Source organism: Gambusia affinis, linkage group LG13 (genome assembly GCF_019740435.1).
Source record: "Gambusia affinis linkage group LG13, SWU_Gaff_1.0, whole genome shotgun sequence".
NCBI lineage: Eukaryota > Metazoa > Chordata > Actinopteri > Cyprinodontiformes > Poeciliidae > Gambusia > Gambusia affinis.
Window position 1 is genome coordinate 9,311,648 of NC_057880.1, and position 14,060 is coordinate 9,325,707.

General features: G+C 38.3%; 2 protein-coding genes across 8 annotated transcripts in view; one reads left to right on the forward strand and one right to left on the reverse strand.

Moving 5' to 3' along the window:
• The window catches only part of grid1a (glutamate receptor, ionotropic, delta 1a), a 356,932-nt gene that overhangs the window by 257,492 nt on the left and 85,380 nt on the right, over window positions 1-14,060 (forward strand). The window lies entirely within an intron of this gene.
• On the reverse strand, window positions 1,854-4,598 carry LOC122842109. Its single transcript, XM_044135675.1, has 9 exons — window positions 3,993-4,598; window positions 3,834-3,893; window positions 3,715-3,750; window positions 3,557-3,617; window positions 3,364-3,470; window positions 3,002-3,274; window positions 2,816-2,906; window positions 2,567-2,634; window positions 1,854-2,482 (listed from the first exon to the last, which is right to left on the reverse strand). The coding sequence occupies exons 1-9, from the start codon at window positions 4,068-4,070 to the stop codon at window positions 2,192-2,194; spliced, it is 1,065 nt and encodes a 354-aa protein (XP_043991610.1). The 5' UTR covers window positions 4,071-4,598; the 3' UTR covers window positions 1,854-2,191.

Genomic DNA, 14,060 nt, shown 5'->3' on the forward strand with positions numbered 1-14,060 from the left:
AATCTGAAAAAACAAAAATTTTGAAATTATATTCAATTTAATAAGAATAAAAAAGGCACAAATAATAAAGCAGCATGCCCACAAAGTTAAAAACTGGAAAACACATTTTTTAATATATATAAAATCACTTTGCACAGTCATTTGTAGCTTTTGTGCGTGACAATCTTTGACATCTTCATCATACACAGAACCACGTATGTCAACTTTCTCCACAACGCATTTATTGTGACTGAGATGGTAGGAAGGAGTTACCTGGCAGCTCCCATCCCGGACATGGTCCTCCAGCGGCACGGAAGAGGACTCGGCAGGGGCCTCGACGTCCATCGGGGGGACCGGACTCCGTGCCTGGCGACGAGCTGGCGTGGTGGTCTCTCTCGGCGCTCCCTCCATCTATAAATCAACAGAAGCTATCAACTTGGTGCAAACTGAAAATATATATTTTATTATCTTAAAGACTGTGATATATTTTCTGAATCAATGACACACCTGCCGCTCCACCGGATTCAGCTTGGAGGGATCGGAAATTGGACGACGCCTCGGACTCGTCTTCTAATAAGAAAATAGAAGAAATTATATAATTGTTAAAACAAACTGTGGCACATCAAATTCAAATGATTATTTTTTATTTTTTTATAAAATAAAATACCTTCTTCCTCATCGGAGAACATGTAGGTATCGGAGCGTCAAGGCCAGACGCAGGAACGATCCGGTCCATCTCCTCCAGCAACGTTGGGCTGAACCACACAGGATTCGGGGGGATGGAAGAATCCAGCAGGTCTCCCTGTAAAATAAAAAAAAAAAAGCTTAAAATAGATTCTTTTGTACACCGAGGACACAACATGTTTTGCTCTGAGGTAAAGAAAATCATACCTGTTGGTCAACCATCCTCCCAGTGGCCTGTGGATAGCCATCACCACCCTGGCCCCCGCGAGGCGACTGTAAACAATGAAAAATTATATTCAGTGGAAGCCAGATATATATATATATAGTCATTTTTAACAAACTTGGATTTTACCTTTGCATTTCCTCAAAAGAAATTATCTTAGTGTTTTGTGTGGTATTTCCTCCAGCACAACCTAAATTGTCACTTTTTTCTCTTTTGGATAAACTGTTACTACACATACAGGAGTTACAAAAAATTTCAAGTTGGAAAATGTTTATTTTTTCACTGTGAAACTCACAAAGGGTTTCTACCTTAACTCCTGGAGTTTACCATGGCTGGAAGCTGCTTACTAGCTGGTGGGGGAGTAGCTCTTCCTCTACCCCTGGTGATCAACTCCTTACAGCTGTACAGCGCCGCCATTCCTCTGCTTGGACCTCTGAGTACCTGCCTCTGACCCTACCATTACCTCATTTTACCCTTTATGCCTCAGATTATCTACATTTCTAATAAAACTGCCATCAACATCATTTTAATCTTCACTGTGCCTCACAATATGGCTCCAAGTTTCCCTCTTTGACTTCAAGTTAAAAAATAGCAAACCTGCCTGCTGCACATTTATTAGTTACACAATTTTTCATATACAATGACCAGACTGTGAGTGTCTTTACTCCAAGTTTTTCCTGGACTCATTTATAGATTAACATAAGTGTGCGCTTGTTATTTTGTCTATTTATTTTATATTTTGTCACATTTTTAAACTACTTACAATATCACAGTTATGTATACATTTTCATAAATTTTATATTGCTTATGGTTTAATTTGTATTAACTAATATTTACACCTTGGATGATCCACCTTTTCAGCAAATAAGCAATTTCCCCTTCGACATCAATAAAGTATATTTGATTTCACAAACTACATATAAAGTGTGTGTGACACCAATCAATATCACTATGTCACTGTTTTTGCTATTACTCTGGTACCACTTGTCACAGTTGCTCTTTTCACCATTACTTGCACAAGTTTCCCCCATTTCTTAGATGAAATTTCAAATAACAAAGGGATGTCATGTTGCATTTTATATTTTATGTTTGAAAACTAATTCCCTTTCACATTCTCAAAATAGGTGGTTTTTGACATTTACATGATCTTCTGAAAAGTTTTACTTGCCCTCAACACAATAAAAAAACTGCTATGTAGTTTATGATCTGTACTTTGAGGAAAAGTTGAAATGGACACTCAGGTAGGCAGACACAAAACAGACATGTTAAAAAGTCAAATATACACATTCATGGATTCTTAAAGAATTAAACATGCAAGATTTTGCTTAAATCAACTAAGCATGTATCCAGTACCTTACGGCCACCAACCACAGTCCAGGCGAAGGGGTCCGAACGACGGGGAGCAGCCACCTCGCCAACCACAACCAGCCGGGGCAGGGGACGTCTCACCGCGGGGGGGGATGCCGTCCCAGGAGGGGGAGGAGCCAACATCACAGGAGCTGGAGATTTCGGTGCACTTAACTCAAGTTGCGAAGAGACCGCCGCCTCAAGCAACTGAGAAAGGACCTCCATCCCAGGACGATCGCTCAAATGAACCTGAAGATATAAACACATTTTATAAAATACAGTACGCCTAAGTAACATTTTTAAAATACAATTCTAAAAATTAATTCAACTTACGCCGTCCCTGCTCCACAAGGCTAGGCTGCTCAACGGGAAGTGTTCAGTGACAGGCAAGTACCGAACACCTAGACAGAAAAAAAGAAAAATGTCATTCTTAATGTCAATCACACTAACAATGTCGTAATTTGAGAAAAGTAGATACAAAAGGAAAAATAAATAATTTTTTCATACATCTGAACCCTGAAAACTATAAAACATTAATTTGCTGAAGTTTTACTCTAAACACAAATTGTCTATGTCACTTACCTCTCTGAGCAGCCACACGTTGAAACTCCTGCCGCAGCTGTTGCACACTTTCCTTCACGCCAAGGCGTGGGGGAAAGTCCACAACGACCACCTGTAAAAATTGAGACAAATAAATGAACAAATTAACATATGCCAGGTTTTCTGATATATTTGATTATGGATAAATGCAGTGGATATTATACTTACATTAGCAGAGAGGTTGCAGACGGTACGCAACAAAGCGTCAAACGCCGCTCCGGCCTCCACGAAGGTCCTGCTGGCGGTCAAGTTGTTACTTGGGGCCAGAAGACAGATCACCTCGGGGGGCCGAGGCAGAACTGCATCCAGCACCTCAAGCCGCAACTCTTCCGCAGAGGCGCCGGGAGATGCAAGCATCCCTAAGGAGAAGTCGCCCTTTGGCATGGTAGAATACCCATCCACAATAGCACGCAGATGGGAATCACCAACCAAAAGAGCAAACTGAAAAATAAAAACAAACATTAAGGTTTTGCTTATAGAGTTTTATCATTCAAACCAAGATTTGTGTATGAAATCGATAAAAAAAGTACCTTCTTCTCCAGAGCCTCGGCAGTAGGCAGAACCAACTTGCAGCTCCGTCTGGTCACCCGGGAAGCTGGCCACGTCTCCACGCGATGGCGACGCCCCGTCCCACGGCCTGTTTAGAGATGTGCATTTATCAAGATTAGGATTTAATGGCTTTGAAAATTTAACAAGAAAACAACAAAGATCTGATATACATACGCGACTCCAGAGAAGTCGACTGCCCACGGGGCTCCTCGTCCTGGCGAACCACGGGCGACATCTGCAAAAGAATTATTTAAAAAATGTTTAGATTAAGTACAAACATAACTGGATTGGGCTATTCTACATAAAACATACTGAACTTGTCATGAACATACCTGGTAGGGCAGGCCACCCTCCAGCAGTCGGGACGTCTAAAGACATAAATAAAATGAGTAAACCAAATGACTGTTATCATCCAACAATAAGTTACTAAAATATAAAATGACAGCCTTACCTTCGTCGGCGGAGACCGAGTCGGGTTCCAAGCGCTGGGTGCGAGCGGTGGTGTCCCAGGCTATAAACACAGAAATGATTATAATCATGCTTAAAGTCCAAAGTACAGTAAAAACTACTGTTAGACAAAAACAATTACTGCAATTTGTAATTGATATACCTTGGCGACGACCGGCACACTCTCCAGCTTCCTCCATCTCACCTTGGCCGCCTCGGAGCGCCGTCCCCTACGGGGCATCCTGTAAGACCACAGTAGAAAAAAAGAAGACACCTGGGGGGGGAAAGGCGGTTATTTAAATGTGTGTGTGTGTGTGTGTGTGCGTGTGTGTAACTGAATGTTACTATGTGCAAAAGAACTTGTCTGAATATGTAGATAAAATATGTGTCTGTAGGATAAAGAGGTCTGAGATGATGTGGTGATGCAGAGGTGAGAATCGCAGCAGGCAGCAGTGGAAAACTTCCAAATCGCCAAGTCTCGCACAAGAGAAAAGCTGTAAATACAAGAAAAATAAATTTCAATTAATAAAGGATCGTAAAAATATATATTTTTAAAAAATAGGTTGTTTTTTTTCTTAATATAAGGACAAAGTTCAAAATATTCTGAGGCTTCTAAACAGGACCAATATACTTTTCACAACTGGTGTAAACATCCGTGCATTTTACAACTTGGTCAAAAATGTAATTAAAAAAACAGATTAAACAAATAAATCTAACAGGTTTGTCTTATGCAAATTGAAAAAATAAACTTTAACCAAATTAACCAAGTCATTTACTATATAATCATCCAACTCATCCAATCCCAATGTATGACTGTATATCACATAGAGAAATACGAAAAAAACTTACGAGACTTAAAAACACTGCAACATTTAATTATTTAGCTTCCTGTGGGTCTAAAACATTTATCTTCACCTTTACAAATTCCCTTTGTGTGATTTATGGGTGCGACTTCCGCAGCAAACCGGAACCATCATTTGTTTACATGTTAGCAACTCGCTAACCGGCTTTCGTCAAAGGTCTTACACACAAAATAAACCTAGATATTTTATTTTGTCATTCCTGGGCCAAACATAATGATACAATCTCAGATCATGAACTTATTTTATTAAATTCAAGCTAAAATAAAATGGCTAAGTTTGATTAGTCCATCAGAACCAGAACCGCGATGTTCTCCGTTGCTGAGTCACGCTAAAATCAACAGATAAATGACTGCAGGTGCTGCGCTCAGACCGCATTTCACACTCGAACCGAACTGAATAACACATGAACCTGTTATAGAGAGCAACTTGCGACTGGTAAGTGACATAAGATGCACTGGATCCATATCATATATCATGAGGGCTAGGAATAAATTGGCTAAATCTACAAAACTCCTGTTCCATCAAGCTATCAGGTATGCTATCAGAGCCACAACAAAATATTCCACAGCAGTCAAACTTTTAAAATTGAGCACATTTCTCAAAGAACACATTATGTCTAAGCAGTTATAATAATACTGTAATCAAATGAAATATTGAAATAGTATATTTCATGGAGAGAACGCAAACACGTCTTACCTTGACCGAAGCAGACTCGGAAGCAGAAAGTTCCAGAAGCTTCGACGACTTGGTAATACGTGGCAGCCAATCAGAGATGGTGCTTTTCCCGCTTCTATGACGTAACCTGCTGCTGACCAGTCAGCTTCGCATAGCAACGATTTTAAAAAATGCAAACATCACAGCTGCCTGGCAAATTCTTCACCTTACGTCACAGGCATAGAGACAAGATGGTATGTGTCAACAAATCAGTGATTGACATTTTCCATGTGTATGACATGCTTCAGCTGAGTGTCAGCTTCCACAGTGCAAGCTGATGCGGGCTTCTGTTTAATTTAATTTAATTTAAATTTAAATTTAATTAATTTAATTCTGTTTAATTATAATATTTAATATTATATTTTTTTTTTAATGGAGGGAACACAAACCCACCTATCATAGCAGCTGGCTGGCAACTTCTGCACCATACATCACAGGCTTAGATACAAGATGTTATGTGTCAACCAATCAGATATTGACATTTTCCAGCGTGTATGCTTCAGCTGACGTGTCAGCTTTGAAAAAACAAAAAAAATTATATGTATAGAAAATTTTTATTTAAAAAAAAAAAGGTTTATTTTTACTATATGTAAGTAAGAGAAATAGCTAATAGCTTATTTAAGCTAAATGGTTAATGCAAATTAACTGCCTTTCGCAAGGCAGTTCAGTAACCTAGCAGGAAAAGATATTGCAGAATAATATTATTGCATCGCCATAGAGGGTGCAATAATATTAGCCCACAGTGCAATGCTAATGTCAGTGCTAAAGGTAATGCACTTTAGCACATTAGCATTTTACGGCACTGTCTTGCTCCGCAAGACAGTGCCGTAACCTGAGAGAAAAAAAACTATGCAAGCTGATCTTATTGAACCGCCTATGTCCACTAGTGGGGGCAGTAAAATGCTAATGTGCTAAAGTTAATAACCAATAACTTGTAATAGCTTATTAATGCTAAAAGGCTAATGCTAATGAACTGCCTTGCTGCGCAAGGCAGTTCCCTAACCTGAGAGAAGAATATAAAGCATTCTAATATTATTGCATCGCCTTACGGCGATGCATTAATCTGAGGGCAATATGAAGGCTTTTATTTTGAAAAATAGACATAAGCTTCATATTAAATGCCCACACTAATCCAATGCCTAACAGTGTTTGGGTTAAATTACTTATTTACTGGCCTAAACAGCCAGTAGTTCTAAATGGAAGCCAGTAGTTCTAAATGGAAGCTCTGTTTTAACTGAGTGTTAGTTAGAACTACAGATATGGTGTTCTGATAGTCCTATTTATTATCATTAGGTCAAAGGTTAATGCCATTGCACTGGCTTGCTGCGCAAGCCAGTGCCATAACCTGAGAGGAAAAGATAATATAGGCAGAGATTTTTGCAGCGCCTTACGGCGCTGCACTCACCTAACAGGGATATTGGGGCTTTTATTGGGAAATTTCCATTAAGCTTTATTTAAAAATTACACACTAATCCTTTGTGTAACAATGGTTTGTTAAAATCAATTATAAAATGCCCAAAACACAAGTAGTTCTAAAGGCCAGCTCATTCCAGAGTGTCCTCCCATAAATCAGCTGCTCTGGCCTCATGTGTTCCGTTGCTATGGTAATGGATCAGCTGCTAACTGTCATGTCTGTGTGAGACAGAAAGGGGGGAAAAAAATTCTATCTTTGTGAGACACCCAGCCAATTAATATGGAAAAAGCACTCCGAACAAACCTTTGCCGTTCAGGAACCGTAATACATATTTGAAAACCGTTTGAAGCGTATGAGAGGGCTATTTGTCGTCTCCGATAGTACCACAATTCATATTTTTACCTCATTCACAGTAATTGCAGTGATGAGACAAAAAATAGTGTGTGCAGGGCTCAGAAAATTTTCAGAAATACATGGAAGTGAATCTGGGAGAGCGTCAGTTACCCTGTCCCATGATTTCACTCTGAAGCACCTTGACAGAAAACTGTAAATGCTAGAGAAATATCGAACACATTTTACCGGAGCAGGCATGCGTATCAATGTCATGACCGAGTTTGATACCAATCGGGCGATATTTGTGGGCGTGACGGTGATTTCAAAATCGCTTTGGGGTCAAAAATCTGCTTAAATTCTCACTCTAAAAAAGCGGCAGTTGGTTTCAGTTATGCTCTGCGTTTCGGCAGTTGGAAATTTTGCTCGTTTTTCGCTTTTTACGTTGCCATCGTAAGTCTGATTCCTTATAAAAATAATAGCACACCTGCCGGGATCGGGCCGCACGTTTTGATACCACTTTTGTGGGTGGGCTCGCAGCGGTGCGAGCCGCATTCCGGTTGACGGAAGAATAATAAATAATATATAAAGAGACATTCTATTGGGTGTAGAACAATAGGTGCCTGCCATGCAATGCATGGAGGCAGTGACTGACTTGCTTCGCAAGTCAGTCACTGCTCTCCTTATGCATTGCTATGGGGCAGGCCCCAATAATATATAAAGAGGCGTTCTATTGGGTGTAGAACAATAGGTGCCTGCCATGCAATGCATGGAGGCAGTGACTGACTTGCTTCGCAAGTCAGTCACTGCTCTCCTTATGCATTGCTATGGGGCAGGCCCCAACAACAGAGGGGCCGTTAGGTTATCCAGAATAAAAATCAATTAAAAATGGAATAACTTTTGACTGTGACTTTTGATAAAAACTGATGACATACTGAAGCTCCTCTCAACTTATCAGTTTGTTCGGCGACAGGTTTTGGGATTTGTGTAGTTTATTTTTAACACAAGGAATATTCAAGCACCATGCTGATATGCAACTACACAGGCGAAACTCTGGCTTTTACCCAAAGTCAGAAGTGTTAAAATTCAAAGTGTAACTTTTACTTTGAGTGTTATAAGTTAATTAAGTTTTTTAGCCTTTCTCCAGTTTCCATTTTACTTAGATCTTAGCTCTGGCCTGGCATTCTGACTTGTCTTATTAATTCTGCAAGAGCGTTCTCACTCCTGTCTACTGCTGATAGCATGTTGACTGCCCAAATACTCTTTCTACACACGGGTAATTCAGTGGCTGCTGGAGTGCTTTTATTTTCCATTTTCAAATGCTAAATTACAGACACATTGAACAGCTCCTGCCATTACCTGTGAGAGCAACCAGAAGTATCTTATTACGTCCCCAATCAGGGACATCATAAATTAGTCTTTTCACAAGGGATTGTGTTGGTTAGAGTGTAAATAGAGACAATATAAGTACTCTGATTTCAGTGCTTCAGTTGGGTGTCAATGCCGGTCTTGCTGGGACGACATTTCTTTCTGCACCTGACCTTAAACAATTAATAGATGGTTTATACTGGGTCTAACTGTTTGCTAATAATGGAAAAAGTCCATTCTGTGTTTTCCCTCTTCAACAACTTTAAATCTGATTTGAGAAATTAAATTATATAGATGGATAGAATATATAATATATTAACAATATTGAGCCATTTATGCCATTTTTTAAAAGCCTTTTTCACTGTTCATACTAACTTGAATCAATCTTTGTACGTTATACTCTTTAAATGCCAGTGATTAGGTTGTTAATTGTTTCCTTATCTTACTGACATATGGGATTGCTAATCTTTTAAATAATCAGCCTTAGAATTAGGACCCACCAGGACAGAAGTGAATTAAATTGGGCGACGGCTTATAAATTATAAGTCTAATGTGGAAGGTTGATGTTCATTTGGTTGTGTTGTTCATATGCACTCAACCAGGTTCTGCTTACCATCCTGTTGTTGACCGTCTTCTGGACATCTGTCAAGTCAGCAGTTTTTCCCCATGACTGTGTAGCCGACTGATCCAGAGTGAGCGGCCCTTTAAAGGCTCCGGAAATCTTTGCAGGTGTTTTGAGTTAATTAGCTGATTAGGGTGTGACACCAAGAGTTTCCACAAGGGACATTTTTCACTTTATTCTAATTCTCTGAAATATTCTATTTAACTGTAGGCTATAATAATCAAAATTTCAAGAAACAAAGGCTTGGAATATGTTCCTGTATGAATGATGATTCAATATAAAATATGAGTTTCACTTTCAGAGCTGACTGGCAAGAAACATTGCATTTTTATGCACTATCCAGAAAATTTGGCACTGCAAAGGGCCATTTATTTCAGCTAGAGTCGACTAGGCTGAACAAAACTATATAAATCTTATCTTTAGCTATCTCACAGTAAGCAGAAGGGTAAAGAAGAGATGAATATTTCTAAACCTCACTGTTGGGAAGCGACAGCAAAGAGATGCGTCTTGTGGTTACCAAGTTTCCTTAACAAATATTAGAGGCCAACCTGAATCGGGCTTAGTATAAATCTTAGTAGAAATCCCATAAAAGTGATTCTCAACACTGCTCCTCAGGGCTCCCTGTCTGTCATGTTTTAGATGCGTCCCTGCTCTGGGACACCTGATTTAGCTTTTGCATTAGCTCCTCAGCATGCCATTGCGTGTTGAAGAAGCCTGTTAATTACCCATTTATTTGAGTCAGGTGTGTGGCAGCTGCGAAACACGTAAAACATAGAGCACAGTGGATCCTGGAAACCTGCGGAGAAAGAGGAAGAGAAGAAATATAAGGAATAAGTTAGGACTCTGGACAGTTTAGAGATATTGTACAAAGACAAATGATGAACGAGCCCCTCCTCTGTAAGATCCGACTTTGTGAAATATTATGGAAGTACATTAATCCTGTCCTTAAAAAAAAAAAAGGTTGATAGCAGGTTAAAGGAGGTTTAATCAAATTTTCATCCTTTTTAGTATTTTTCATCAACTGAAAGTTCAATTATTTAGACTGAGCTACAGTAATAAACAATTAGATTAGAAGGATTTTTATACATTGACTTTGGACATTTTGACCACTCAACTAGACATTTTTAACCATTAAAGTCTAGAATGTTGAACTCAATTGCAACAAAGTTTTCATTACCAGTAAACATCCTGGGTCTGGATTCCCAGAGGTCCTGTAGGGCACTAAAGGAGCTTACACAACAGTGGGGAGTTGGTTTTATTGGTGTTGCTTTTTCCCCCACCCAACCCCCTAAATGAATATATATATTGACGTTACAATTTAAGTCAAGGAAATGCTGTACTTAAGGATCACGTTGCAGAGCTGTTAAAATGGTTCAAGGCTCCTGCTTCAAAGCTCCAGGATCTCTCTCTACATCCTTCTAATGCTTTTTTAGGTGTCTTGCACTCACAGATGGATATTGAAGAGGAAGCTAGCTATTGATTATATGATGGTGGGGAAAACAGAGACAAAAGCGTGCGCATAATTGCACTGGAATTTATTACAGGAAAAGAAGCATAAAATACATCAAAGCACAAATGTAGTAAGTCTTAAGCAATGCTTAATTTTCTTGAGCATCAGCAGGCTTCTTGGCAGGTTGGTCAAGTTACTCAATGCTAGGTAATGACTGCAGAACAGCTGCATAGCATCTGTCTCTGTCCTCCCCGTGGTGACTGCCTATTTCTTAGAGGAGGAGAGAATTAGGCTGGTAATAGGTTTAAGATTGATTAAGCTGCTTTTGGTCCCAAGTAGGAGGTGGTTCCTGATGTAAAACACACATTTATTATAACAGCCAGGTTCTGAGCAAAGACAAACATAAAGGGATCTCATGCTGGGTATAAAGCAAGTCTATTCAAGGAAATGTGGAAAGTGATGCGGTAGGGTACACCAACTTAAAGTAATGCTTTCATAAATGTATTATTTTTGCAATCTATTTAAGTTACCTGATTTTAGGAAGGTGTAGTGGTAAAACTCAGAAATTCAATATTACAGAAAACTAGAATATTACATAAGATCTGTAAAAAATTACATTTAAACAGAAATGTTAGGCTTCTGAAAACGTTTCTACTCATCAATACTTGTTTGGGCCTTCATTTGCATAAATTACATCAGTGCACCGTGGCACAGAGGTGATCAGCATGTGAGACTGCTGAGGTGTAATGAAAGCCCAGATTGCTTTGATAGCAATCTTCAGGTCATCTACAGTGTAGGGTCTGATCATACCCTGTTGAGTTCAGATCAAAACTAGCTTGCTAATAAACCAAACACAGGAGCACCATGATCATTAAGCCAGCTAAATGTGACACCTTCCCACATTTAGCAATGTGGGAAGGTGTCAAGTCCTCTTGGAAAATTAAATCAACATCTCTATAAAGTTTGCCAGCAAAAGAAAGCATGGAGTACCCTGAAATATCCACTTAGATGGACGGACTTCAAAAAACACAAAGGACCTGCTAACATGTCACCTGGTACCCTACAATATCTCTAACTGAACTTCAAACAATTATTACTATTATTATTAATATGACTCCATCCTCAAGTTACTCCTTTTGAAGTATTCTTACCCCTTTTGCTGATGAACGTTTTCTGACAAGACATTTTCCTTCCAATCAGTTTTTTTTGGTAACACTTTATTTGACGGGGTGTGCATAAGACTGACATGACACCATCATAAATGTGAAATAACACCTGTCATGAACATGAAAGAGTCTTTATGAATGTTGTCATGCAGTGTCATTTGGTAAATAATGATACTTTTAATGCAAAGTTGCTTTAAACGTTGATTTGAAAGTCAATTAAAAGTGCAAACTTTGCATTAAAAGTGTCATTATTTACCAAATGACTCTTCATAACAACAGTCGTAGACACAGTCATCCCCAGGACTGTGAATAGACTTTATAACATGGTTGTAATATACCGACTAGATAATAGGTATATGTTGACATTTTTTATTAAATAGTTTATATGTAATATTCATTTGTATGGCTCTGGATTTTTGAGTTTCATTACCTGTAATGAAACTCAAAATGAAATTAAGCGATAATTATCCAAATTCTAAGAAATAAAGGCTTGACATGTTTCATTCAGTGTAAAGCATCTATATATCAGTTTTAAATTTAGTAAAAATAAACAAGTTTTAACAACAAGTTAACATAATGGTATAGTTGCTATTTTTCAACCTAAATGTACCAGCTTTGGTTTGAACTGAGCTTTAATTTCCCCCAAATGGTATTGTGTTTCTATCCTCGCCGCAATAAAATCCCAGTCTAGACTTGTCTTGCACACCACTATAGACAGTGCAATAGACATTAAACTACAGCAATACTGTTTACAGTATCTGGCAAGTGTAAAAGCACATTTTTCTTCTGCAGAGTTCCTTTTTTTCTGTCTGTAAGTGGCACAGATACAATGATCTGCAAGCACATAATAAAAACATTGGAGAGTGCTTTCTAAAATTGGAGACATTTTAGAAAATAAAATAATCAGTGTTGAACTATTACAATTTCTGTCAATAAAATTGTATTAAAACAAACAAAAAAACAAACAAACAAAGAATATTGACTTCCCAAGAATTTTAATCACTCTTTCCTCTCATAACTTAAAATACTTATGTCTTTGATATTTACAGGGCAATCAATACTAGACAATAATTGTTTTAATTCAAAAGTTTTTTTTTTTATTGAACTAAAGGACAAGAAGATCAGTACAACTGAAAAAGTTGCAAAAATAGGCCATAATATGTTCAGAAAATTTTGATATAGTAATTAAAATCTTTTAGAAAAATTGATAATTAGAGGTAATGGCAACAGAGTTTTTAGTTCTAAAATTTTTCATTTTTTGCAATGAATAACTCTTAAAAAACTGCTTAGATGTTGAGAAACCTGTTTTTTTTGGCCTGCTTTCTCTCTCTGATACCAGTAAAAAAGAATCATGACATTAAAAGATATTATCACATCTTGAAATGTCTCAGCCACTGAATGAAAACAATGCTTACGCCTTTTAACCTTTTTAAGAGGTGACCCAAGGCTCTCATCCAATCAGCAAAAGAGCAAGTGATCAACTTACGATTAATTGTTGAGCAATGTTTTTTTTCAGAGTATTTCTTTTTTTTCTTCCATTTGATTAATTAATAGCTTCTGCTTAGACCTTCTTTCAGGGTTGTATTTTCCCTGCCTTCCAAAAGGGGGCGCCGCTGGCCATCCTTAAGCTGATCCAGTTGAAACAGAAATAAAATTGGGTGGGCCATTTGGGTTAGCCAGTGTGGTGAATTTCCATGTCTGGTTTAGGAAAGAGTAATGGTCCAAAGGAGTCCAGTGGGGAATAAAAAATGCATTTCATTCGGTTCTGTTATGAAATATAAACACTTGACAAGCTCCTTAATTTAATCAGAGCAGCATCAACATGTCAGTCGAAAAATATTCCTTTTTGGTCATCCTCAAAGGCGATGATAGAAAAGTGGATGGCATTCCATAGAAAAGTGTAACATGATGGAAAAAAGATATAATGTCAACAAGCAGGTTGATTTTTGTGGGCTTTCATGCATTAATGCACTTCATGGAGCAAAGGTTTAACATTGAAAGCAACCATGAACACCTACTTAGAAGGGTGACAAAACTAGAAGGTATATGAATTGGAAACACAACTACCAGCACAAAATGTTCCTCTCGCCACCACCAATTCCTCTTCCACACCTTAAAAACCATTAAAGCAATCAGCCTCAAGCCATGCTTTCACCTAGGAATATGACATTCAGAACACGCATCTAGCTTGTCGAGGCCTACAAAAATGTCCATTGGAGCTATATTTCAACCCCAGAGAAAGCTGCTTATTTTGGATTAAAGCTGCCATTTTGTCTCCTTTACACACTTATCTCAGCAAACTCC

Excerpts from the sequence above, each read along its gene's own strand:
- LOC122842109 (XM_044135675.1), bottom strand. The coding sequence starts at position 4,070 with ATGCCCCGTAGGGGACGGCGCTCCGAGGCGGCCAAGGTGAGATGGAGG. Across the intron at positions 3,894-3,992 it reads GTGTGCCGGTCGTCGCCAAG|CCTGGGACACCACCGCTCGC; the intron begins GTATATCAATTA and ends CTGTGTTTATAG. Across the intron at positions 3,751-3,833 it reads CTCGGTCTCCGCCGACGAAG|ACGTCCCGACTGCTGGAGGG; the intron begins GTAAGGCTGTCA and ends TTATGTCTTTAG.